The sequence below is a fragment of the Hyperolius riggenbachi genome, chromosome 2, assembly GCF_040937935.1.
Source record: "Hyperolius riggenbachi isolate aHypRig1 chromosome 2, aHypRig1.pri, whole genome shotgun sequence".
NCBI classification, from domain to species: Eukaryota; Metazoa; Chordata; class Amphibia; order Anura; family Hyperoliidae; genus Hyperolius; species Hyperolius riggenbachi.
Genome location: NC_090647.1, coordinates 48,310,440 through 48,337,485, shown reverse-complemented (window position 1 = coordinate 48,337,485; position 27,046 = coordinate 48,310,440). Strand labels below are relative to the sequence as shown.

The 27,046-nt window shown below is 46.0% G+C and overlaps 1 protein-coding gene across 1 annotated transcript in view; it reads right to left on the bottom strand.

Moving 5' to 3' along the window:
• RSF1 (remodeling and spacing factor 1) overlaps window positions 1-27,046 on the bottom strand; it is a 64,876-nt gene that overhangs the window by 30,020 nt on the left and 7,810 nt on the right. The window contains 3 exon segments of the mRNA XM_068265873.1: window positions 1-206; window positions 4,769-4,861; window positions 12,192-12,283. Coding sequence (XP_068121974.1) covers window positions 1-206; window positions 4,769-4,861; window positions 12,192-12,283 — 391 coding nt within the window.

The window sequence follows — 27,046 nt, the reverse complement described above, 5'->3', positions numbered from 1 at the left end:
CTGACTATGCATTTCCACGATGATCCGTCCTGGTCGTCCAGCTCCTCGATGTACATGCGGACATTGTGATCCTGATCCAGTTGATACCAGTACATCATACCGTCCTTGTCACGTCCGATGGGCTGAACGCGCATCGCATCTGAGTCCTCTTCATTGATGGCGTTTTTAAACTTCAGATTGTCGTCAAACTGACACTCACACAAGTGCTGCAAGAAGACAACGAGATTCCCCATTACTTTCCTCACCCAAAAATGCAATTCAGCCAACCATACTCTAGTAGAGTGAGAACTCCTGCGTTGTGCTACATCAAAGCATCCACTAGTTCTATCAGTCACTGTAATCACTCCTTCCAACATATTTTCGTTTATAAGATGCTTTTTACCAGGGCCGGTTCAAGATTCTTTGCTGCCCGAGTCAAACTTGTGAGGATGTGCGCTCCCCCTGAACTGAAATAATCGCACAGCGCCCAACAATTTGCACCTTACATAGCTGCAGTGAGCCTCCCCAAAAAACACCCTCAGTATAGGTAGGTAGCCAGGTATAGGTGCCCCCAGTATAGGTTGGCCAGGCACTCCTCACTTTCCGTTTCTGCCTGGTGCTGCCCCCAGACTTCTGCCACCTGAGGAAGTCACCTTACTTAGTATCATGGGCGGACTGGGCCTGGCTTTTACACTTTGCTCAGAGCAGCATTTTTGCAGCAAAAAATACTGCATCAAGAAGCGAATTTGAATGAACTTGTAGACATGGCATGAAACTGACGATTGAGTAGCTTTATAATGAACATACACGGGTCAATTATTTCCATTCATAACCGGCCGATTTAATAATTTGATCCAATCTGCTAGAAATCAATGCAGCTAACGATTCTGGATCAATTTGCAGTTTAAAACTATGGATTGTGCCTCAGGAGCGCATCACTAGTAGGACCTGGGGACTCAGCAGGCAGTGCACAAAGATTTTTCGATCGATTTCATGCTGAAAACTATTGAAAATCTTTGTGTAGTGGGTGGTGGGATTCACTCAGATAATGATCTGAGAGGGATCTATTGGTTGGTAGAACAGTGTATGGCCAGCTTAATTCTGCATTGGGTAGTACAGATCTAATAACACTGCAATCCATATAAAACTGCCAATATCATATTCAACTATAACTCAATTTGATTTTCAAATAGATATTACAATTGACTGGACTTCAACCGACTAAAGCAGCGTTTTTCAACTAGTGTGCCGCGGCATGTTTCCTGGTGTGCCGTACAGGTCACAGGAGGGGGGAAGCAGTGCTAGGAGGGGCAGTGGAGGCAGCGGTGGGGAGGGGGGAAATATCTCCCCCCCTCACCTGGGACCCCACCTTCTGCCTCTCTCCCCCTCCATTTAGCGGTGGCAAGTGCGGGCTCGGCGGCGGGGAGACATGCGCAGAATTACTCACGCCACGTTCCAAGCGCCGGCAGCGTCATGTCGTCACAGATCTCCGCCTTCAATGCCGCCCACTGTGCTTCCTGATTAGCGGAAGCAAAGTGGGCGGCATTGAAGGCGGAGATCTGTGACGACATGACGCTGCCGGCGCTTGGAACGTGGCGTGGTGAGTAATTCTGCGCATGTCTCCCCGCCGCCGAGCCCGCACTTGCCACCGCTAAATGGAGGGGGAGAGAGGCAGAAGGAGGGGTCCCAGGTGAGGGAGGGAGGGGGGGGGGGGGATATTTCCCCCCTCCCCACCGCTGCCTCCACTGCCCCTCCTAGCGCTGCTTCCCCCCTCCTGGGCATCTATACTGGGGGGAACTGTACTAGCTATACTGGGGGCCATTAAACTAGCTATACTGGGGGCCACTAAACTAGCTATACTGGGGGCCACTAAACTAGCTATACTGGGGGACACTAAACTAGCTATACTGGGGGACACTAAACTAGCTATACTGGGGGACACTAAACTAGCTATACTGGGGGCCACTAAACTAGCTATACTGGGGGCAACTAAACTAGCTATACTGGGGGCAACTAAACTAGCTACACTGGGAGCAACTAAACTAGCTACACTGGGAGCAACTATACTATCTATACTGGGGGCAACTATACTAGCTATACTGGGCACTACCCACCCATACTGGGTACTATACAGGGGCACTACCTATCCATACTGGGACTATACTAGCTATACTGGGGCACTATACTAGGTATACTAGCTATACTGGGGTGCTATACTGGGGCAACTATACTAACCATATTTGGGCAACTAAACTCCCTATACTGGGGCAACTATGCTAGCTATGCTAGCTATGCAGCCGCACCCCAGCCCCCCCCCCCATAGCCTGCTGCGCACGGCACTGTCCACTAGGTCGCGCAAACACCCCCCCGCCGTTCCCCGGAGAAAAATATGGTCAGAAAGTGTTCCCCGGGCCGGAAAAGGTTGGGAACCACTGGACTAAAGACCAGCATGGAGCAATCTTTCAATTTTACCGCTCAATACTAATCAGAAAGGTCCCCTTGCCCAACTACCATCTCACAGTGTATGGCCAGCATTAAACTGCTATAATTACTTTAGACACAGCCAGACAAAGGGGTGTCTTTTTGTTTACATACAGTGCTGGAAGTAGTTTAACCACTCCGCAACCAGACTTTGTTTTCCCCTTGTGGACCAGAGCAGTTTTTACATTTTAGGTACGTCCTTATTTAATCAGCAATAAATGTTATCCCTACTTATGACACCTAAATGAAATATATATTGTTTTTTTTTCCAAGACAAACTAGGCTTTCATTGTATGGCATTTTTTCCCCTCATACAAGTTTCTTATGCATTTTGATGACAAAGAGAGGAAACCAATAGAAAAAAAAAAAAATACATTTCTCAGTTTTACCAATTCCAGTATAAAAAATAAAAAAATGCTATGTTCAATAAAAAAAAACACAAATTTTGTTTGGCTATTTCTACCATTTATTACAAAAACGTAGATTATGTTCCTGTCACGATTTATGGTGAAGATATTTGGTTCTGAAATAATGCTACAGTGTGTATTTTTCACTATGAACTGAGAAAATAAAAGCATTTTTAAAGGGAACCAGAGAGGAACGGGGGGTGAACAAAGGAAAAGATTTCATACATACCTGGGGCTTCTTCCAGCCCCATAAGCCTGAATCGCTCCCACGCCGCCGTCCTCAGCTTCCTGGATCCGCCGGTACCGGGCCCGTCACTTCCGGTGGACGCGGCCAATTGTTCGCATCACAGGGGCTCCCTCCATACCCGTACGCATGCGGCTGCGCAGTAGGCAGCCACATGCGTATCTGTATGGAGAGAGCACCCTGTGATGCGGAGAATTAGCCGCGTCCGCCGGCCGACTCGCGGCAATGACGGGACCCGGTGGCGGCAGATCCAGGCAGCGGAGGACGGCGGCGTGGGAGCGATCCGTGCGTATGGGGCTGGAAGGAAGCCCCAGGTATGTATGTGTCATCCTCTCTGGTTCCCTTCAATGGTAAAAATCAATCTTCTTGGTTCAGGGAACACACATTCCATTTCACCAATTAGTGCTGCAGCAGATAGTGCCAGTGGTTTGCACAGGAGCAAGCCCAATCCTGTACAGCTGTGCTTCTGCTACATGACGTATATCTACGTCCTCATAGCTTAGATGAAGAGGATGTAGATATACTGTAGTGGTGGATAAGGTGGTTAAGGGCACAGGCTTCAATTTCCACTTCTTGGGCTCATTGCTGATACAATTATTATTTAACATTTCCATGAGTACAAGTTACCAAGAACTTAAAGGGATACTGTAGGGGGGTCAAGGGAAAATGAGTTGAAGTTACCCGGGGCTTCTAATGGTCCCCGGCAGACATCTTGAGTCCGGGGAAGCCACTCCCCAATGCTCTGACCCCGCCTCCGGTTCACTTCAGGAATTTCAGACTTTAAAGTCTGAAAACCACTGCGTCTGCGTTACCGTGTCCTCGCTCCCGCTGACGTCACCAGAAGTATATAGCACAACCCCAGTATGGTCTGTGCCTTTGCAGTACGCTCCTAGTGACATCAGCCGGAGCAAGGACACGGCTATGCAGGCGCAGTGGTTTTCAGAATTTAAAGTCTGAAATTCCAGAAGTGAACCGGAGGCGGTGCCGGAGCATCGGTGAGTGGCTGCTCGGGCACAGGATGTCTGCGGGGGACCATTAGAAGCCCCGGGTAACTTCAACTAATTTTTCCCCGACTCCCTACAGTATCTCTTTAAAAGATAAAGATTTTGTTAAAGCCGTTTTGAAACTAGTTTTTGAATTTTATTCTTTTTCCCCTTTTTTATAGAAAGTTTGCCTTACAACAGCCGTACTGAGGCCTTAGGGCAATGATGGCTAACCTTGGCACTCTGTGGTGGAACTAAAAGTCCTATGAGGCATTGCAATACTCTTACAGCTCTAAGCATAACTCGGGGAAGCAGAGGCATGATGGGATTTGTAGTTTTGTCACAGGTGGAGTACCAAGGTTAGCCATCACTGCCTTTGGGTAATTCCTCATTACCCCTGCCTGTGCTGCTCCATGGCCCGGCCCCTCATGGGTGTGCACCAATGATGCCAGGAGAACAGGCTTTTGGGAAGCTTTCACTCCGCCCCTCTGCACCAATACGAGGGGCTGGGGAACAAAATGCAAATTGGGAAAGATGGGCAGCACCATGTCACATGGCCGAGCAGAAGGGGTGTGAAGAAGATGGGAGCAGGACCAGAAAGAAATGAAAATTTATAGCAGCAAATACTCTATTTTTAAATGTATACTTGTGGGCAGATAGAAAACATGCATTACCTTCAGCAGGCCTACTTTACACTCCACGCACATCTCCTGGTACCCCTTCTTCTCCATCTCCCAGGCCCAAGTGCTGTTGTAGTCCTGGCATATCTGGGGAGAAGAAATACGGTCAGTTTATGTACTGGGTCATATTCTCAAGTGTGTGCGTGTGTTTGTTTTGGAAATATATACTGATGAGCACTGTAAAACAATACAAATAGTTTATATTTGTGGCACCAACATCACAACGGTGGTACACATAAGTATTTCTCCTAGGTCTTGGCTTATGCTTCCTCCTTCTGAATGCATATCTTACATGTCACATGGTAACATGAACCCACGGTAAGGCTAGGTCCACACTTGTCTGTTGCAGATCGAATCCGTTTCAAACGGATCCGATTTGGTAAATCTCTGGTTTTGCTATAAAGTCATATATTTGCAGCATACGTTTCCAGTCCGTGGAAACGTATGCCCAGCCCTGGCTGGGAAGGGGGGGGGGGGGGGGGGGAGCGAGCTAGAGGCGAAAGCAGCCAGGACGGGGTGACAGCGGTCAGCGGGGATGGGAGTCGCTCCACCATCCCCGCTCCCCTCCAGCTATTTGCGCAAAAGTTGTCAAGACCGAATTGAATCTGCTTGAAACGGACAAGTGTGGATCTTGCCTGATGCCATTTTTAACATTGGTATCCGAGGCTCTGTTTTTGATGCAGGCCAAAAAGCGGAGCCACGGATATGTTTTTAATACAAGTGTGAACCTACTCCAATGCTGGGAATACACGGTTCGTTTCTGCCGTGCGTTTCTCCTCTCGATCGTTTTTTACCGCTCGATTCTGCAGTCGATTCTCTTATCTTCTGCTCGTTTTTCTGATCTTTTTCCATTCACTTCTTTCAGAAATCGAGCGGCAAGGGAATCGGAAGGGAGATCGGACATGTCGGAAATTATCTATCGAACCGTCTAATCACCTAAAAAACGAGCCGTGTCTTCCCAGCATAAGACATATGTAGGTTGCCAGTTTATTTCCTTTTAAACAATACCAGTTGCCTGGCAACCCTGTTGATCTATATGGCTGCAGTAGTGTCTGAACACCAGAAACAAGCATGCAGCTAATCTTGTCAGATCTGACAATGTCAGAAACATCAAATCTGCTGCATGCTTGTTCAGGGTCTATGGCTAATAGTATTAGAGGCAGAGGATCAGCAGGGCAGCCAGGCAACTGGTATTGCTTAAAAGGAAATAAATATGGCAGCCTCCATATTACCTCACCTCAGGTTTCCTTTAAAATCAATTTACCACAAGATACATGTGAATTTTTTGATCTCCATTGCCCTGCACACCTCTATAATGAAAGTTTCACTCATTGCAAAAAAAAAAAAAAAAATCCTTTCATTTTAGTGTTTTCTAATCCAAAAGAGTCGAACTATACGTTTTTCACGAGATGGTACTGGACTCCCGACAGGTTAAATGAGGCCTTTCCGAACACTTCACCTATGTGTTGGAGATGTAATAAAGAGTGAGATACGATCTTACATGTGTTTTGGGGACGTGAGGGGCTGGCAAATTTTTGGACGGATGTGAAGTGTTATATACAGAATACAGAAGATCTTGGGGTTCACCCCCCCCCCCCCCCCAGATGACCCGGCTTTCTTTTTGCTGCATGTAAATACGTGGAGCATCAGGAAATATAAAAACTCACTCTTGAGGCACCTCTTGAATGCCCTTAAGATCTTGATAACCAGGAGGTGGAAACAGGCTATCCCTCCATCAATAGGGGATTGGATCAGAGAGATAGATGATCTCGTAAATATGGAAGATCTTATGCATATGGTGCAGAATAAATCGGATTTCTATTATAACAAATGGGCAAAATGGTTGGAGTTTAGATCCTCTGAGGAGTATGCATGGGCCCGAGACACATAGGGTCACTGGGTGTGTGAGGGACAAGTGAGATGAATCTGCTCGTCGATGGTAGACCAGGTCTGGGATGTCTCGTGGCAGTGGCATGAGGTGTTCCCCTTTTTTTTGTATGGATGGTTTGTATGTTTAGATTGGTGGGCCTGGGATCCCGGCTTTCTCCCCTTAGTAACTTTGGTAAAAGGGGGAGGGACTTGGGAGACTAACTCTGGGGGATAGAGTCCAATTTAATAGGTCATGTTTGAATAGGGGTAAAGCTGACCTGCCCCCGAGGATGGTGTAATGGGGATTGTGAGAGGAGGGACCTCTTTCCCTCCATTTTTAGTATGGTATGACTGTTAAATGGATTTAGGATGTGTTTGATATTATATTGCATACACTTCATTGCATTTGTATATTTGCTGGAAGATACATTTTTCTATAAATAAAGATCATTTAAAAAAAACTTTTTAGCGTTTTCTGCAGCACAGTGCTTTTCTCTGATGACTTGCAGGCTCTGCAGTAGCATTTCCTGGGAACTTCCCCTCTACTGGCCTTACCTTGCCTCCCCAGCCGCCCCCCATTCATCTGAATGGGAGGACGGATTGAATGCCAGCCTGGCCATGCCTGCCTCTTGAGTCCTGCATGGGAAGGGCTGTGACTGTGGGGATAATCAATGGGATGCAAATAATTTCTCCTTGCATTCAAGTTTCATGTAAGTTATGTGCAGCTTGAAAATGGACCAATCAGGATGACATCCTGTCACTTTCTATTGGTCCAAGTTCAAGCTGCATACCATGTACATGACATTTGAATGCAAGGAGAAATTATTTTCATCTCACTGATCATCCCCTGTGGAGAGTAGCAGATAAGCCACATCACCCATTACAGAAGAAAATTGCGTTGATTCATCAAGCACTACTACATTCGGTAATGCAGAAAACAGCTGACTTTACGGAGCATTTAGTAAAATGTCAATTCATCAAGGCTGTCACTGCATGGCAAGCTGAAATTACCGAGCAGTGAGGTAAATTACCGACTTGTGTGGTAAATACCTCAACACGCCAGTAAGTGTCAATTCATGAAACCTACAACATGCGGTAAAGCGACAAAACATTACCAGCTGCTTTGATGTGGTGAAAATAGTGCAGAGTCTGTGGGAGGGCACTGTGCTGGGAGCTGTGAGTAACAAACAGAAGCAGTGAGAGGTGTGACTGACAGGAGCAGGGAGACAATAGATACAGCCCGTCTTCTGCAACTGTGAATGGTGGAATCTGATAGGACCCGCAGCCTTCTCAGGGGGGACAAGCTTTTAAACACCCCAGGCAGCAGCAGAACGAGATCGGAACAAAACAGGCTTCCATCGATAGGCTCACGAGTAATCACGAGTGCTTACTCGTTATTCAAATGAGCCTTAAAGAGAGTCTGAAGCAAGAATAAATCTCGCTTCAGACCTCATAGTGAGCAGGGGCATGCGTGCCCCTGCTAAAACGCCGCTATCCCGCGGCTAAACGGGGGTCCCTTACCACCCGAAATCCCCTCTGAGCAGCGCATCCCCTCTTCCGGATTAAGGCAGGGCTAACCGCCGCAGCCCTGCCTCACGCGCGTCTGTAAGCGCATATCTCCGCCTTTCCCCCGCCCCTCTCAGTCTTCCTTCACTGAGAGGGGCGGGGGAGAGGCGGCGATGCACCGCTGATAGACGGCGCTGAGAGGCAGGGCTGCGGCGGTTAGCCCCGCCTGAAGAGCAGCAAAATCTACGACCAAGTTGGTCGTTGATTTTGCGGGGGGGGAGTTGGGGGGGGGGTCAGGGATCCTCGTTTAGCCACGGGATAGCTGCGTTTTAGCAGGGGCACACATGCCCCTGCTGACTATGAGACAAGAAGCGAGATTTATTCTCGCTTCAGTGTCTCTTTAATCGCCGCAGCTGAGCGGCTGGATTACAAGGGGTTAGTCACCCATGTTTCCACTGTACACCCTGCGCTCCAAACCGCTTGCATGCGTCCTATCGGTAGCGTTGCAAGCCTCACCACAGCGCTTTTCCTCCTTCCGGCTTGAAGTGGCCCGGGGAGCACTATCCATACCAAACTTTTCCCTAGGGACCGGGGGGGTTTGGTGGTTTGATGGGCATGGCTGGTTTCATGGAGGAGGGGCTTTGGTCAGGAAAAGGTAGCCGGGTACAGGGTTTCTAGGTACAGTTGCCCCAGTACAGGGAGCCTAGGAACCTCAGTATAGGGAGCCTAGGAACCTCAGTATAGGGAGCCTAGGAACCTCAGTATAGGGAGCCTAGTAACCTCAGTATAGGGAGCCTAGTAACCTCAGTATAGGGAGCCTAGTAACCTCAGTATAGGGAGCCTAGTAACCTCAGTATAGGGAGCCTAGTAACCTCAGTATAGGGAGCCTAGTAACCTCAGTATAGGGAGCCTAGTAACCTCAGTATAGGGAGCCTAGTAACCTCAGTATAGGGAGCCTAGTAACCTCAGTATAGGGAGCCTAGTAACCTCAGTATAGGGAGCCTAGTAACCTCAGTATAGGGAGCCTAGTAACCTCAGTATAGGGAGCCTAGTAACCTCAGTATAGGGAGCCTAGTAACCTCAGTATAGGGAGCCTAGTAACCTCAGTATAGGGAGCCTAGTAACCTCAGTATAGGGAGCCTAGTAACCTCAGTATAGGGAGCCTAGTAACCTCAGTATAGGGAGCATAGTAACCGTTAGTGCCTCTGATGACGCGTTAGTACGCGAAACGGCTGTCAGGCCTCACCTAACCCCCACTGCATACCGCTTATGTGATGTCCATTGGAGCCCAATAAAGGTGTAACATAGGTACGGTGCCTCTCTTTCTTCTCTTCCGGAAAATAGTAACCTCAGTATAGGGAGCATAGTAACCTCAGCATAGGGAGCATAGTAACCTCAGCATAGGGAGCATAGTAACCTCAGCATAGGGAGCATAGTAACCTCAGTATAGGGAGCATAGTAACCTCAGTATAGTTACCCCCCCCCCCCCACCCGTGATACCTTAGCTGGCAGCCGCCTCCTCTTTCATACTGCTCTGCCCGCCCCTCTCCATCATGCCCCGCCTTTTCATTCACAGCAGCGTTCCCCCTGGCTGCTGTGAACAAGTGGGAAGCGGCTTCCTGTAGCGGCGATGTATATTGCCATTACCAGGGGAACCGCTGTCCTGCTTCCGGCTTGTTCACAGCAGCCGGGGGACGCGCTGCTGTGAATGAAAAGACGGGCATGGAGGAGAGGGGCGGACAGAGCAAAATTAAAGAGGAAGCGGCCACCAGCTAAGGTATCCTTAGCGGCAGCCACGGGGGGGGGGGGGGCGAGAGGCCCGGTGGTTGGGGACCCCTGCTCTAAAAGATTTCTTACAGCTTTAAAGCTACTATCACAGAAAAAAAATGTAGCAGAACATCACTGAAATGGTTAAAGAGGAACTGAAGTAAGAGGTATACGGAGGCTGCCATACTTCTTTCCTTTTAATCAATACCAGTTGCCTGGCAGCCCTGCTGGTCTATTTCTCTGCAGTAGTATCTGAACAACACCAGAAACAAGCATGCAGCTAGTCTTGTCAGATCTGACTTTAAAGTCTGAAACACCTGATCTGCTGCATGCTTGTTCAGGGGCTATGGCTAATAGTATTAAAGGCAGAGGATCAGCAGGGCTGCCAGGCAACTGGTATTGCTTAAAAGAAAATAAACATGGCAGCCTCCATATACCTCTCTCTTCAGTTCCCAAGAGGAACTGTCACGAAAATCTTAAAACACATACAAATAAGTAGTACATTTCTTCCTGAGTAAAATGAGCCATAAATTACTTTTCTCCTATGTTGCTGTCACTTACAGTAGGTAGCAGAAAACTGACATTACTGACAGATTTTGGACTAGCTCATCTTCTCATAAAGGGGGGGTTCTCAGGGTTTTCTTTATTTTTGAAAGCACTAAGTGAACTCCGTCCAACTGCCAAAATTGCGTGCAGTGTGCAGGGAGGCTGGCCAGCATCTTTGTATAAATCTTTTTTCAGGGAATGTCTTCATAAAGAATAAAGGCCATGCTGAGAATACCCCATGAAGAGATGGACTAACCCAAAATCTGTCGGTAATGTCAGATTTCTACCACCTACTGTAAGTGCCAGCAACATAGGAGAAGGGTAATTTATGGCTCATTTTACTCAGGAAGAAATGTACTTATTTGTATGCGTTTTAAATTTTAAGATTTTGGCGACAGTTCCTCTTTAAGGAGCATTGGACCTTTAATAGTCAGTGCCAAACAGTTGCATGCTGGGGGATCTTTTAATCTAGAATATATTCCTCATCTTCCACTTATTTCCCTGCCTAGCTGCTTATCTGAAACACAATTCACTGCTCACTTGGGTTTACAAGCAAGGCTGGAGGTGACTCAGCAATTGGAGGAGAAAAGAAAAAAAAAAAACGATAAACAGTATTTAGCCTCAAACTGTGGGCAAAAGACATGGTCCCCACCAGGAAGACAGTACAATACATGTGATATGTAAGTAGATCAAGTATTTATCTACTTATATGTGTGTTTTTTCCCAAGCATAGTATGGCTAAATCTACTGCTTTAACCTCCCTGGCGGTAAGCCCGAGCTGAGCTCGGGCTAAGCCGCCGCAGAGGATTTCTCAGGCCCTGGTGGGCCGATTTGTACAATTTTTTTTGTTACACGCAGCTAGCACTTTGCTAGCTGTGTGTACTTTATGATCGCCACCGCGCCGATTCGCCGCGCCCCCCGACCCCTTGCGCAGCCTAGCCCCTCAGCGCCAGGCAGCGCTAAGGGGTGGATCAGGACTCCCACGTGCGCCATGACGTGGATGACGTCATCCGATCGTCGCCACCGCGACGGGGGAAGCCAAACAGGAAATCCCGTTCTGATCGCAGCAAACAGGAAATCCCGTTCAGAAGGGGAGGGGGCATGCCACTACACAGCGGCTATCATGTAGCTAGCTACATGATTTAAAAAAAAAAAAATTAAAGTGCTGCGCTGCCCCCTGGCGGTTTTAATAGACCACCAGGGAGGTTAAAGGTAAACTGTAAAAAATAATAAAAAAAAACCCTGCCCCTGGGGGGGTACTTACCCAAGGGAGGGTAATCTGGATCCTAATGAGGCTTCCCCGTGTCCTCTTCGCCCTCCAGGATCCAATGCTAGATCCCTCAACACCAGGTGCAGCAATATTTACAATCTGCGCTCCCGCCGTGTCAACTTTCAGATCAGGTTCAGGCGAAAATAGCAGAGCCCGATTGGGATCCGCTTCACTGCGCTGGTCACTCGCGCCTGCGCAGCAGAGCATACTGGATCAGGCTCGGCTATTTCAGCCTGAGCAGGAGTGCACACTGTAAATATTGCAGCACCCTAATTGCGCACAGCTTGTCAGGGGAGCCAATACAGGTTCTCTGAGGCTTTAAGAGGACGGGGGAAGTCTCATTAGGATCCCGAGGCTTCCTCCTCCCGAGGTAAGCACCCCATAGGGGCCCTTTTTTTTCTTACAGGTTCACTTGCAGTTGTCCAGCCCCACCTGTAGATCACTATATATGTATAGTACCTTGACGAGGTATTTCTCCCATCTGTCAAACGTGACAGACTTCCCAATCTTCCGCATCAGCTTCAAGTGAAGTTCAACCAGGGCTTTAGACACTGGAAAAGAGAAGATGAATTACAATTATTCCTCTACCATACGTCAAATTCCGGCCCGTGGGCAAAATCTGGCCCTCAAAGCCATTCAATTTGGCCCTCAAGTGGTTTCTCCACTTTGCATTTGTTTGGCCCGCTCTAGAGCACCAGGAAAGCTCTACTGGAGGTGAAGCCCTAGATCACCAGGAAAGCCATATGGGGAAGGGAGGGGGAAAGCACTAGACACCAGGGAACTGTATAGGGGAGGGAGGGGGCCACTAGACACCAGGAAACTGTATAGGGTTTAGAATGGGGCCATTATGCTGGGAATACACGGTTCGTTTTTGAGAAAGATAGATGGCTCGATAGATAATTTTTGTTATGTCCGATCAACCGCTTGATTTGTGATAGAAGTGAATGGATAAAGAAAGATAAGAGAATTGACTGCAGAATTGAGTGGCGAAACAATCGAACGGGAGAATCGAGCGGCAGAAACTAACCGTGTATGCCCAAACACCAGGGAACTTTATGAGGAAGGAAGGTGGCTACTAGACACCAGGGAACTGTATAAGGGAGGGAGGTGGACCACTAAATACCAGGAAACTGTATAGGGGTTGGAGGGTGTCGGAGGGGAGGCATAGACATCAAGGAACTTTATAAGGGATGAAGTTGGCCACTAGACTTTGAAGTTGGCCCGCGACTAGGTCCCAATGTACAATTTCAGCCTACTTTGTATTGGAGTGACAACCCTGCTCTAGAGAGCTGTAAGCATCGCCACTGCACAGGTTATCTCAGCTTCATGTGCTACAATCCTGTATGGTAACAAACTAGCAAAAAGTGAGAAACTCCCACACATCTACATCCACTACTCGTTACGTGCTTTCATTATTCGAGGTGTGAAACAATGAAAGCACGTTCTCTGTCATCATTCCCTTTTTAGATGGTGTTACTCTGAAACCGTGAAAACACACCAAACATTTGCAATATTTTTACAGCACTAGCAATCGTACACCACACTGAAGACAAGTGCAAGTTTTTTTGTGTGCTTCTAAGTCTTGTTTAAAGTGGACCTGAACGCTTGCACAGGACAGAAGGTAAACAGAGAAAAGCACCCTGTATGTATTTAGAGAGTTTAGCCTGTAATTTAGCCTCATCTGATGAATCACCACTTTAATTTGATCTATCAGCCATGTCAGCAGTTTGCCTCGGCAGAGCAGCTAATTTGTAAAACACAGGATGAGAACCCAATGTCTCCTCCCATGAAAGCAGGAAGTAGACACTGCAGATATATTGCAGGATTTGTATCAGCTGTAACAAAAAGGGTTTTTCTTTAAAGGTTATTATGCTGTTTCTTATCTTTTAGAGCAGAGAGGACGTTCTGAGTTTAGGTCTGCTTTAAATACACTATATAGTACTGAACACAAATCACAATGAAATATGTAGTGCCTCTGAGCATCAGCAAGAATCTGATATCTCTAGTGAAAACGGCAGGTCACGGTTAATGTAACCTGGGCATCCTTGAGATTGGAAAACTGGCACAAAATGGCACCACCTGCACTAACAAATAACTAGGGCTGTGGAGTCGGAGTAATTCTGGGTACCTGGAGTAGGAGGTTTTGGAAACTGAAGAGTCGAAATTGAGTGATTTTTGTACCAACTCCACAACCCTAGTCAGTATTAGACTAAGGAGTCGCAGCAATTTTGGGTACCTGGAGTCGGAGGTTTCATAAACTGAGGAGTCGGATAATGTTTGTACCAACTCCACAGTCTTGGTAAGTATTAGAGTAATGGTGCTCATACACGGTACAATAAAAACGTTTGATTTTTCCATTTCTTCGACCAAAACAAATAGAAAATCATTTTTTTAGCAAGAAAAATGAACGATTATCCAGTTTTTTTCAATACAAATCCGATCAGACATGTTGGAACAATCTTTATATTTGATCTAATGGTTCTTACACTTTGTCAAAGAGTTCCCCATCAGGTCCGCCTATATATGGCTCTTCCTCTGCTGACCCTCTGTGTCAAGCTCTTCACTGGCTACCAATTAATGAGAGGATTCAGTTCAAACTCTTAACCCTAACCTACAAAGCTCTCCACAATCTCTCTCCCCTGTACATCTCCTCACTAGTCTCCAGATACCAACCCAACCGTAATCTCAGATCTGCACACGAGCTTCTTCTATCCTCTTCTACAATTACTTCCTCACATTCACGTGTAAAAGACTTCTCACGTGCCTCACCCCTCCTCTGGAATGCCCTTCCAGAAACACATCCGCCACTCTCCCACCTTTGAAATCTTTAAACGCTCCCTCAAAACCCACCTTTTCCGACAAGCATATTGTAGCTTAGGCCATGCACCCACTAAATAACCTAATTACGCACTGCCTGTACATATACTGTATACTTCCCCACCTCTTGTTTCCACCCCATTCCTTTAGATTGTAAGCTTGCAAGGGCAGGGCTCTCACCCTTTCGTTCATGGAATGTTATTAATTTAATTGCTTGCACACTGTTAGACATTTATACATTTTATTCATCATGTTAAATCAAATTGTAATCAGCAGTGTTGTATCTTGTATCAGTGTTTATATTTGATGTATATCATTGTCTGTATCATTATGTATCCCTTGTTTGTTTTCTTACATTGTACAGCGCCACGGAATATGTTGGCGCTTTATAAATTAATAATAATAAATAATAAGGCGTGAAGGGAATGGCTGCTTGTAATACAGAGCCTGTGATTGGTTGATTTAAATGTATGATATGGTATTTAAACTGTGGTTGCATGTGATAACATTAGACTGTCATAGCTTGATAAAGGAGCAGGTCCAATGCTCTGAAACGTTGCTATATTGTATGACAGTCTGTAAATAAACAAGTAAAAGAGCAACTGGATGGTGCCGGCTTCATTTCCTTTTCTGATATTGCTCGAGTGGTGATCGAGTTGGCCGTGGCACATCTGCTAGATAGAGTCTGGGGTAGTGCATTTATACAACTTTGCTGCATCTAATGGAATAATCGAACGAAATTATCGGATAAAAAAAAAAAAAAAAAAAAGAAACAAATTGTACAATGTATGAACACCTTAAAGCGGAATATAACCCTGCATTTCAACTTTGCTCTAAAACATTATTTACAGCATATTATATGCAACCAGCATTTTTTTTTTTACTAGACCAGCATTGGAAGGGTTACACAGAGTTTTAAAGTTCCTGGAGATTTCTGCAGACGCATCCAAAGCTGAAATAGATACATTTTGTTTACATAAATGTATCTAAGTGTTGAATGTGACTCACTCTGACTGAGCTGGAGGACAGCCAAAATGTGTGTAACATTCAACACTTAAATACATTTATGTAAACAAAATGTATCTATTTCAGCTTCGGATGCGTCTGCAGAAATCTCCAGGAACTTTAAAACTGTGTAACCCTTCCAATGCTGGTCTAGTAAAAAAAAAAAAAAAGCTGGTTGCATATAATATGCTGTAAATAATGTTTTAGAGCAAAGTTGAAATGCAGGGTTATATTCCGCTATAAAGAGAAACTCAGACCAAGAATTGAACTTTTTCCCAATCAGTAGCCGATACCCCTTTTACATGAGAAATCTATTCCTTTTCATAAACAGACCATCAGGGGGCACGGTATGACTGATATTGTGGTGAAACCCCTCCCACAAGAAACTGAGTAGGTACTCTTGGCAGTTTCCTATCTGTGAACCCTGTTGCATTGTGGGAAATAGCTGTTTACAGCTGTTTCCAACTGCCAAAACAGCAAGCAGCAGCTACATCACTTGCCAGCAGTAAAAATGTCACCATGTGATAAATGTCAATGTAAATCAGGGATTTAAAATCGTTTACAATGGGCAAACACTGACTAAATCATTTATACATAATTGTAAAAATGAAGCACTTTTTTTTTATTATTACATTATTTTCACTGGAGTTGTCAAAGCAATTTTGGGTACCTGGAGGTCGAGTCAGATGATTTTTGTACCGACTCTACAACCCTGCAAATTCCATAGTAAAGGCCAGTGATAAGGATGGTCAATGATCTGCATATAATCAATGCAAATCAAGCGCAGCAACATGCAAACAATTTACGATAATAGGCTCCTGAATTTCATTGTAGCCCTATGAAGAGAAATGCGATCCTGTTTCTGTGATGGGAATAAAGGTACCCATATACTGGTCGATTTGCCATCAGATTCGACCAACAGATAGATCCCTCTCTGATCAGAGAGGGATCGTATGGCTGTTTTTACTGCAAACAGATAGTGAATTGATTTCAGCATGAAACCGTTCACAATCTGTGGTGGTGGTGCTGCCGCCACTCTCCCCCCCCACCCCCACATACATTACCTGCTCTGCTGGCGCGACTCCCCAGGTCTCCACTGTCTTCTCCGCGTCCAGCAGGCTTCACTTCTTCCTGTCTGGGGGAAGTTTAAACAGTAGAGCGCCCTCTACTGTTTAAACTTCCTGCCGGGACAGGAAGAAGTGAAGCCTGCCGGACCCGGAGACCAGACCAGAGCGGAGAAGACAGCGGAGACCTGGGGAGTCGCGCCGGCGGAGCAGGTAATATATTGCTGCTGTATTGCGTCGGTCGTCAAGCACTCGAACGCCGCTAGCGACGTGCGCCCTACCCGCGGGCGATCGACAGGAATCGATCTATTTCGGGACGAAATAAATCAAAATTTAGCGTGTACGATGTGACAGCAGATTCGATCCCAGTGATCGAATCTGCTGTCGATCGGCGGGGAATCGGCCTAGTGTATGGCCAGCTTAACACTTTAACAGGTGTAGCCCATAGCAGTCACTTTCACTGGCAGCATTATGTGCGGAAGACAAGCCATGCTGGACAACGGTCACAGCTTCAACCGCAGAGTAAATTACCTTCACACAGGATGCTAGATTACACAATAGCCCCTGCGCACTTTCCTTTCTGTGGTCATGTTATTTGAGACATTCTGTACTTGACTCATTCAATGATAATCCCAAGAAAGCCGTGTTCTTTTTTTCAGTTATACAAGCTGAAGGTACAACACAAAACCTAGCAAAAAAGCGCAGACAACACTAGCGTATGCATAGCTGGGGTCCATTCTTACAGAACAGGGATAACTGCCAGAAGAAGAAGAGGTTCCTGAGCAGTAATGGTCGGCTCTAAGAGGATTTGAGAGGCCTCTGGACCATACCATTTTGCCTTTCATCAGTGTGCTAAAGCCAATTCTCTTATCACAGTACACAATGCTCCATGCTGCTGGAAGGGATCCACGTAGCGGGATGCCATGCCGAACCAGATCCAGCAGCGGTAACTCTACGATAGCCCCATATGCGCCCACGTAATATTTACATTAGGGGCGCAGCGGCGGGGAATGTGGCCAGTGGCGTTCAGAGAGTTGGAGATAGTCTGATACTTTGATCTGAATAGGATAAAGATGTGTCCAATTTTATCCATCAACATTGCTATCTAGTGGCAGCCACTTTTTCCCTATGTTGGGAAATTGGACCTATAGAAGAAAAAGCCAAACATAGTCCGAAGTAGGATTGGAAAGGGTTAACCCAGGGGTGGGCCCACTGAACAAGTCCATGTCTCTCTTCTTTCCTTCCTCCCTTCGGACTTCTGCGCCCAGGAATGACTGTGTGCAACTCACCCATTCCAGCAGCTATCTCCATGGTGACGACGGCATCATATGACATGCTGGTACACACTAATGACAGGCCGCCTTTGGCCCACAGTTTGCCAAGGTCTGGGTTAACCTCTACCTGGTCTCCAAGTGCAGCCACTAAAGGGATCCTGAGTTGTACTTAAAATCACAATTGGGACTTACCTGGCGCTTCCCTCCAGCCAGTAGCCCGCGTGGTCCACCGACATCATCCGTGGTCCCGCTGTCTGGTCATCCCGCAACTTCCAAGCAAGTTGCTCGTGCACACCACGTCATCACGCCAGGCGCAGTCAGCCTCCTGCAATGCCCGGTACAGCGTTTAGAGAACCGCGTATGCACAGGAGGCTGACAGCGCCCGGTGTGATGGTGCGGTGGGCGCGCTTCGGGAGTTTCGCATGGGCGACTTGTTTGGAAGTCGCCAGATTACCGGACCAGACAGCGGGACCACGGAAGAGGCCAGGAAGATGCCGAAGGAGGAAGCCACAAGTAAATCCAGATTTTGATTTTAAGTACATTTCAGGTTCCCTTTAAAATTTTCTGAATAGACTTACACTTGAGTCATTCAAAAATTCCAACAAGGCAAATTTGAATGGAGGTGACAGCGCTGAAACGAGGACATAGAGGGAGGAATGGGAAGGCTTTTTTTTTTTTCCCCTACTAGAGAGTCAAATATTGGGGTCGACTTATACATATATAACCATCACAGCATAAAACAGTGTTCTATTTAAAGAGCATTCCTGACAATGAACTTTCATATGCAGCAGCATTAGGCATCCCCACCATCAGTAATGACATCAGGCATGTTTTAAAAAGTTTATTAATAACTTAATTATAAGACTACAGCACAATCAACATAGCTGTACTTTCTTCCCTGGGGTCTAGAAGAAAAGCAATGCACTCTGGGAGTGGTGGTGAGCTTGAGTTGCTCTTTAACCCCCTTGGTGTTCTGATTATTTCTGGATTTTAGGGTCTAAAAGCAGTGCAATTTGTTTGCACCCTTTCAGACCCTAAAACCTGGAAAAAAAAATCATGCTGCCAGGGAGTTCTGCAGCAGCCCAGCAATCACTCATCTCCCTGGCTCCAGCGCTGCAGTTAGGCCTCCATCCTCTGGGTGGCGCTGCAACTCTAAAGTGAAATTGCAGATCTCACCAGCAGGAAGCAGGGCCCCGGAGGAGAGGAAGAAGAATGCCAGCCAACGTCGGTATCCCCCGGGAGGTATGTAGAAACGCTCCCGCTGCGCGCATTGCTCTGCATTCAGCCTCCGGCGGCCAACCCGAGCAGAGGTCGGGATCACCGCTCTTAGCTGCGGTTTTGCCCCCCCCCCAATAATAATAGGAGTGGGTAGTTCCAATATTTGGAAATGGGGAAGGTGTAGTTTTAACATCCAGGAATGGAGGTAGTAGTTCCATTTTTTGGGAGTGGAGGAAGCAAGGATGTTCTGCCTGTTATCCGAGAGTTTAAGGCGTAGTGATGGTAAAGTCTAGGAGAACTCATTGAGAAGCATGTGATCAGTTTGGTCAGGTGACAGATATTCAAGTCTCTGATTTGCTAGTCAGGATCATGCGCTAAAGCTGGATGCAAGCTTTGCAATTCTACCAGCTGATCAAACAAATCACATGCTTCACCATGAGTTCTCCAAGACACGGACATCACTAGTCAGGAGTCATCTTCCAGCCTTTAAAAATAAAACAATGTGGCGCTGGCAATCACAGGACTTTGCAGCCAGCCCTAAATTTAAAGGACAACTGAATTAAAAGGGATCTGACCCTATGCATATGACCCCTTTCGTGTACTCGGTTGCAGGGTCATGTGGCAAGAGTATTGCATCAAGACGTGTAAAACCGGGTTTAACCTACAACACTGGGAGGTCACTGGGATGCCAGTAATACAGCAACCGCTTTCATTGGTCCAATTTTGAGCTGCATAAATTTGCATGAAATCTGCACCAACTAGGATTTTTTTTTAGCATTTAATTGACGATCTCTACGGTAACATTAAAAAAAATGTGACCAGAAATTCCAGTCTGTGGGCAATGTGCTCGTCTTGTGCTCTCTCCACATGAAGGTTTACTGATGATATACAGAACCAGGCGGAGCCTAACTTAGCCGCACCCCAACTGCTAAAAAAATAAATAAATAAAATCAAGAAAAACACAGGGGCAACCATTTCAATTGCCCCTCCTAAAAATGCCATTTGCCTGGCAGACGTGATTATGTGTAGGTCTCAGCGGTTTCTGACACACTCCGGGAACGATGCTCCCCCGAGGCAGACCGCGCTGCTTTTTTCTTAGGCAGAATCCCCTGATAGAGGCTCTGGGGGAAGCTTTCTACTAATGAAACATACGGATTCTTGGCAAAACAACATGGCAAGTAATTCTTGTGATGTGAAAGCCGTTTATGTATGCAGTCTGGGAACGTAAGTGATTGGTTTACTTTAGGTTGCTTCTGACGATTTCAGGGTTAAGCAAGTGTTGAGCACATTGGCCCCCAATCACAAAGTGCGTGATGTCGATCATAAGGAATTTTTTTCCATCATGTGGGAGTGTGTGGCTAAGTTACCAAACTTTGTTAACCACCCTGGCGTTCTGATTAAATCGCCAGGGTGGCTGCGGGAGGGTTTTTTTTAAATTAAAAAAAAACTATTTCATGCAGCCAACTGAAAGTTGACTGCATGAAAGCCCACTAGAGGGCGCTCCGGAGGCGATCTTCCGATCGCCTCCGGCGGCAAGGAATAACACGGAAGGCCGCAATGAGCGTCCCTCCGTGTTTCGCTTCCCTCGTCGCCATGGCGACGAGCGGAGTGACGTCATGGACGTCAGCCGCCTCCGATCCAGCCCTTAGCTACGCTGGGCTCGGGCGGCTGGGGGGACCCTCTTTCGCCGCTGCACGCGGCGGATCGCCGCGCTGCAGCGGCGATCAGGCAGCACACGCGGCTGGCAAAGTGCCGGCTGCGTGTGCTGCTTTTTATTTGGTGGAAATCGGCCCAGCAGGGCCTGAGCGGCAGCCTCTGGCGGTACTGGACGAGCTGAGCTCGTCCAGACCGCTCAGCAGGTTAACAGTGTGGTGGGGGGTCCAGAGAGCAGGATGGTGAATGAGATGTTAAGGTACATACACACGTCGGATTTTTGCAAACTACCCTATTGACGTCAGCGGAAAAAAAAATAGCCCAGGACAGAAACCGGTGGCACACATTTGTTGAGGCTCTTTGCTCCAGTGGGAGACCCAGGATTAAGTAAGTAAGTAATGGGCATGGAAAGGGGTTAAGGGGATACATTCTCATGGAAATGAACTTCATTTGCACAGCAAAGTATCACAGTACAGTATCGCACAGGTGGAAAAACATCAAAGGACAAAATTTAAAAAAAAAAGAAAATATTGCTAAAACAGAATCGGACATGCAAAAAAAAAAAAAAAAAAAAAAAAGCGTAATTCCCATGGATAAGTATGAACGCTGCCTCTCTGTTCTCTCTGGCAGGAAAGCAGATTCGCAAGCTGTTCTGTAGATTATTTTCTGTTTTGTCAGTATGCAAAATTAAAAGATTTGAATTCTGTATACAAAAAAAAAAAAAAAAAAAAAAAAAAAAAATGGAGCATACCAGCAGCATCAATTTGTAGATCCTTAACTCCTCATCAATTGAAACAATCACTGAGGGCCAGTGCACACCAAAAAGCGCTAACACAAAAGCAAACGCTTAACGCTTTTTGAAGTGATTTTTTAAGAAATTTTTCATGCCTAGCAATTTTTGGAGTGTTTTGGTGTACCGTTTTTTATTTTTTTTTGTTACAGTAGAGCTGTAACTGAACAGCCTCTGTAACAAAAACTAGACAAATTGCTCTAATCTAGCGCTTTTCAGAGCGCTTTTCCACTTTCCTATACTTAACATTGAGGCTGAGTCGCCTCAGAAATCAGCAAAAATGCTGCAGGACCCGAGTTTGCGAAAAAAAGCACATTGCTCTGGTGTGCTCCATACATTAGGCAAGCGCTTTTTGAAGCGCAAGAGTTTTAAAAAGCGCTCAGAAGCACTCTTGGTGTGCACCAGCCTGAGATGCTAATTTGATGTGGACTGCTGCAATTTGTATGTAGCTTGGAACTGGCCTAATGATCTGAATTGGACAAGTTCCACGCTCTGTGTAAACATCATAAACTAGCATCAAGTTGGGAAATGGGCAATTCACTTATATGTGCTCCTCAGCAACCTTCAGCGCGTACGAGAGGAATCGGCACGGGAGACTTGGGTGCAGGACTCAGCCGGTATATGGCTGATCCTGCTGCTGCACAAGTCCTGGCTATATTAAACACTATTCCCCTCCAGGCCGCCATGGACGGTGAGGAATGAAATAATTCGGCTTCCATCAATTGCTGGAAGCCAAATTATTGTGTTTTAAAAGTAACTTCAGCTCCGTCTTCTGACGGCGCTGAAGTTACTCCCTGTGCGCCCAAGTCTCCTGCGCCAGATTCACTGTGTTCGACCTCCAGCTGCCTGCATGCAACACCACAAATCAGTCTGAATCCACACCCTTCCAACTAGGGACAATTAATTTGAAGTCCTAGTGCAGCATTCCATTTTAACCTCCTGAACGGTATGCCCGACATTGTCGGGCATGTCGCCCTAGTGGTTTTAAAGAGAATCTGTATTGTTAAAATCGCACAAAAGTAAACATACCAGTGCGTTAGGGGACATCTCCTATTACCCTCTGACACAATTTCGCCACTCCTCGCCGCATTAAAAGTGGTTAAAAACAGTTTTAAAAAGTTTGTTTATAAACAAACAAAATGGCCACCAAAACAGGAAGTAGGTTGATGTACAGTATATCCACACATAGAAAATAGATCCATACACAAGCAGGCTGTATACACCCTTCCTTTTGAATCTCAAGAGATCATTTGTGTGTTTCTTTTCCCCCTGCAGCTATCTTCCACTGAAGTGTCAGGCTGTTTCTTACTGCAGAGTGCAGACAGCTCTGCCCGTATGTAATTCATCAGTTTGTGAAAGCCCAGCCAGCTCAGAGGAGGATTTATCCAGCTTGTAAAAGATAATAGAGCAGAGAGAAGCTGCACTAATCTAAATAACACACAGCAGTGTGCAGAGAGAGGCCTGAAGGGGGGAGATGCATCACAGAACCACAACACTGAAGAACTTGGCAGCCTTCCAGCCACAGGCTGACAAGAGAGAGATAAGTTGATTTATTACAGAGATGGTGATAGTAGAACGTGCTGCAGTAAGCCAGAACACATTAGAATAGCTTTTGGAACTTGTAGGATGATAAAAAACAGGATGCAATTTTTGTTACGGAGTCTCTTTAACAAGCTCAGGAGTCCCCTAGGTGAAACCTATTAATTTAATTGTAATCAGATCATATTAGCTAGCACTAGGCTAGCTAGCATAGGTGGCCGGCACCCCTCCCCCCCCCCACCGAAACAGCTACTTATACATTAACCAGCCTGGATCGGGTGGGTGCAGCCACCAATACTAACTAGCTAATATGTTCTTATTACAAAATCTTATTACAATGAATCTATAAATATGTTTACCACCTGAGTGGCGTAACGCTCAGGAGGTTGAAGGACATCTGAAGAAAGAGCGATACAGCTGCAGCCATATTTATTTCCTTGTAAACAATGCCAGTTGCCTGGCAGCCTTGTTGATCTTCTGGCATAAGTAGTGTCTGCATCAAAACCCTGGAGCAAGCATAGGGCTAATCAAGTAAAAGCTGAGTCAGAGTACCTGATCTGCTGCATGCTTGTTCAGGGTCTATGACAAAGTATTAGAGAGACAAGATTAGGATTTTTAAAAGGCAATAAATATGGCAGCCTCCATACCCCTTTCACCTCGGTTCTCTTTATAGCGGATCTGAGATGAAAAACTAACTAAAACAAGTAACTTGTCTAAAGTTTAGATCATTTACACAGCAAATCTAGCTGCAAACAGCTTCAACGGAATATGATTGTTTATTCCTGTGATACAATGAGAGCAGCCATGTTCTGTTTGTAATCATTACACCCTAACAGGCTGATCTGCATCTCCAGCCCTCAGCCTCTGAAAACCTAATTCCCCCTCCTCCCCTCTGCCTCTGAAATCTCTGGCTAGTAACACCTCCCTCTCCTCCTGCCCAGACTGATCTCCCGTAAGCCCTTGTTTAGTTTATAGTAGTGGCTGGAAAGTGTAATGGTTAAGGGCTCATTACACAGGAGACCTGGGTTCAAATCTCGGCTCTTCCTGTTCAGTAAGCAAGCACCTATTCAGTAAGGAGCTCTTTGGGCAAGACTTCCTAACACTGCTACTGCCTACTGAGTGTGTCTTAGTGGCTGCCTCACAAGTGCTTTGAGTCCGACAGGAGAAAAGCACTATACAAAAAAGGAATTATAGGGAATTAGATTATTAAAACAAAAAAGTATTTGCCTTGAGGAATGCCCTATAAACTATATAAAAGGAACAATTATGCAAGGAGTAAAAGTTTATCTCGGATCCACTTTAATGCAAAAGCTGTGCCTGATCTCAGGACGTTAGGAATGAAAGCTGACAGATAGCCATGTACATGAGACAAGAACAGGAGCCGCTAGACGCATATTAGAAAATGCATCACGTTTCTTCAGCTACTCCTATAAAACAATGGCAACAATCACATTTATTGTCCAGCTATGGGCCCTTATTTAATTCACCTTTTCTCCTAAGTTTTCACCTAATGCCCCGTTCACATCTAAAGTAGCTAAACGCTAGTGATTAGCGTTAGCATTTCAGCGGGTGATTTTTCTGCGATTTTAACGTGGAAAAATAAAAGGACAAATTAGCGTTTTGGGAGCGATTGCTATTAGCGACTCTATACATGCTAATCGCGATCGCACCAGAATCGCCGGCAAACCGCTGCAGGTAACTCGTTTGTGATTAGCGACAATCGCAAAAAGCCCGCGATCGTGGCAGTGAGAACACTGCCATAGAGAATAGGAGGAAGTGCGCTCTCCAGCGGCTGCTGCAGAATTACGTAGAGAGTGCACTTCGCTTGCACAGACAGGCCGAAATAACGGGACCCGATGCTGGAGCTTCAGGCAGCGGAGGACGGCAGTGTGGGAGCGATCCGTGCGCATGAGGCTGGAGGAAGCCCCAGGTATGTATAAATCTTTTATTATTTTTAATCTCTGGTTTCCTTTCAGTCCCGGGGTATTTTTTACCTTATGCATCAGAGCAATTTTCACCTCCCATTCATTCGCCAATAACTTTATCACTAATTAACACAAAGAATTGATCTATATCTTGTTTTTTCCGCCACCAAATAGGCTTTCTTTGGGTGGTACATTTTGCTAAGAATTACGTTTATTGCGTGTTCTCAAATTAGTATATGCATATTTATTTGATAGATGCACTCGTTTGTTTACAATTGTATTAAAATGCAAAACATTCTGTAAAAGTTTCAGTTATAACAGTGGATGCCAAATACACGGTGATCACTGGAGAATAGCCCACAAACCGAGCCACATACAGCGAAGGCTACTTTCACACTATGCCCGTTGTGTTGTCGCACTGCTTGTTAGGAGCGTGATGCGACCCATTCCGTGCTTCACTACCGCTATAAATTCCCACTGTATCCGGGTAAACATACAGCGTGCTGCACTTTTTCCTTCAGAAACCGCTGCACTGTTAATACTCTGATGTAAATGCACCATAAAAATGTAAACGTAGAAAGTACTTGTAGATCGCACTCCTGTAGTTCTTATGATGTGCCTTGACAAGAAGATAGGTAGCACTCCCGCCTCCAATTGCAATGTAGAACGTAGAGTCCGGCACCATCAGTTGTATAAATGCTCTTTAATATAAAGGACACATTGACATAAGCAGCAACGTTTCGGAGGGGACCCCCTCCTTTCTCAAGCCAAAGTCAGTGTCTATATTAAAGAGCATTTATACAACTGATGGTGCCGGACTCTACGTTCTCCATAGAAATGTAAATGCATCACACGGAGATGTAATTATATTGTCTGCTGCAACAGATGCAGTGTGGAAGGAGTGTTAAAGGACACCAGAAATGAGAGGTATAGGGAGGCTGGTATATTTATTTCCTTTTAAACAATACCAGTTGCCTGGCAGTCCTGCTGATCTCTCTGGCTGCAGTAGTGTCTGAATCGCACACCTAAAACAAGCATGTGACTAATCCAGTAAGACTTCAGTCAGAGCACCTGGTCTGCATGCTTGTTCAGGGGCTGTAACTGAAAGCATTAGAGGCAGGATCAGCAGGAGAGTCAGGTCACTACTATTGTTTAAAAGGAGATAAATATGGCACCCTCCATATAGAGGGATATAAGTTCAGGTGTGCTTTTAGGCTGGTACACATGCTTGACTGTTCTCAGCTGATGGGGGCCAGTCAGGGTAGTCTCTGCCAAGAATCTACTGCAGTGGTCTTCAAACTAAGGCCCGCGGGCCAAATGCTGCCCCGGAGGCTTTTTCATTCCCCCCCCCCCCAAAAAAAAACACAAAATGTATCACTTCTAGATACGGCCCACTGCACCTTTAAATATCGTCAGCCAGCATACAGAAAAGCAGTGTTGACACCACCCAGCCACATACTGTAGAAGCCAGGGAGCAGTCATTTTCCAACCTAATTCTGCATCAGGTGACACTTCTGTCCAACTGGACAGCAGGTTGCCACCTGGGTATGCTTTGCTGCTGGGAGTTCTCCCCCAGACATGATTGGGGGAAAATGAATACCTAGATTCAATGTAATGTTCTTCACATTTTATGTATGTTCTGGCACCCCCGCAGTCTGAAGTAGGTTGACCCGACCCTTGACCGAGAAATTTTGGGGACCCCTGATCTAGTGTTTATTGCCACCCAATGGGCTCTATTCACAAAACCATGAGCGGTAATGTTTTTTTGGTCGTAAACTTACTGCCTGCGGAAAACACCGAAAAATTTCCACATTCACTAAAAATGTTCCGCATGTTTCCGCATGCGGGAACAATGCACAAAAAAATTTGGGAAACATGCGTAATTACATAGTAAACATGCGGAAACCATGCGGAAAAAAGTTGCATTAAAAAAAAAAAAAAAACTTGTCCCAAAAAAAAAAAAAAAAAAAAAAAAAGATTAAAGTCAACCAAACACAGCACTCAAGGCTCCAGACTCCATTTAGGTCAA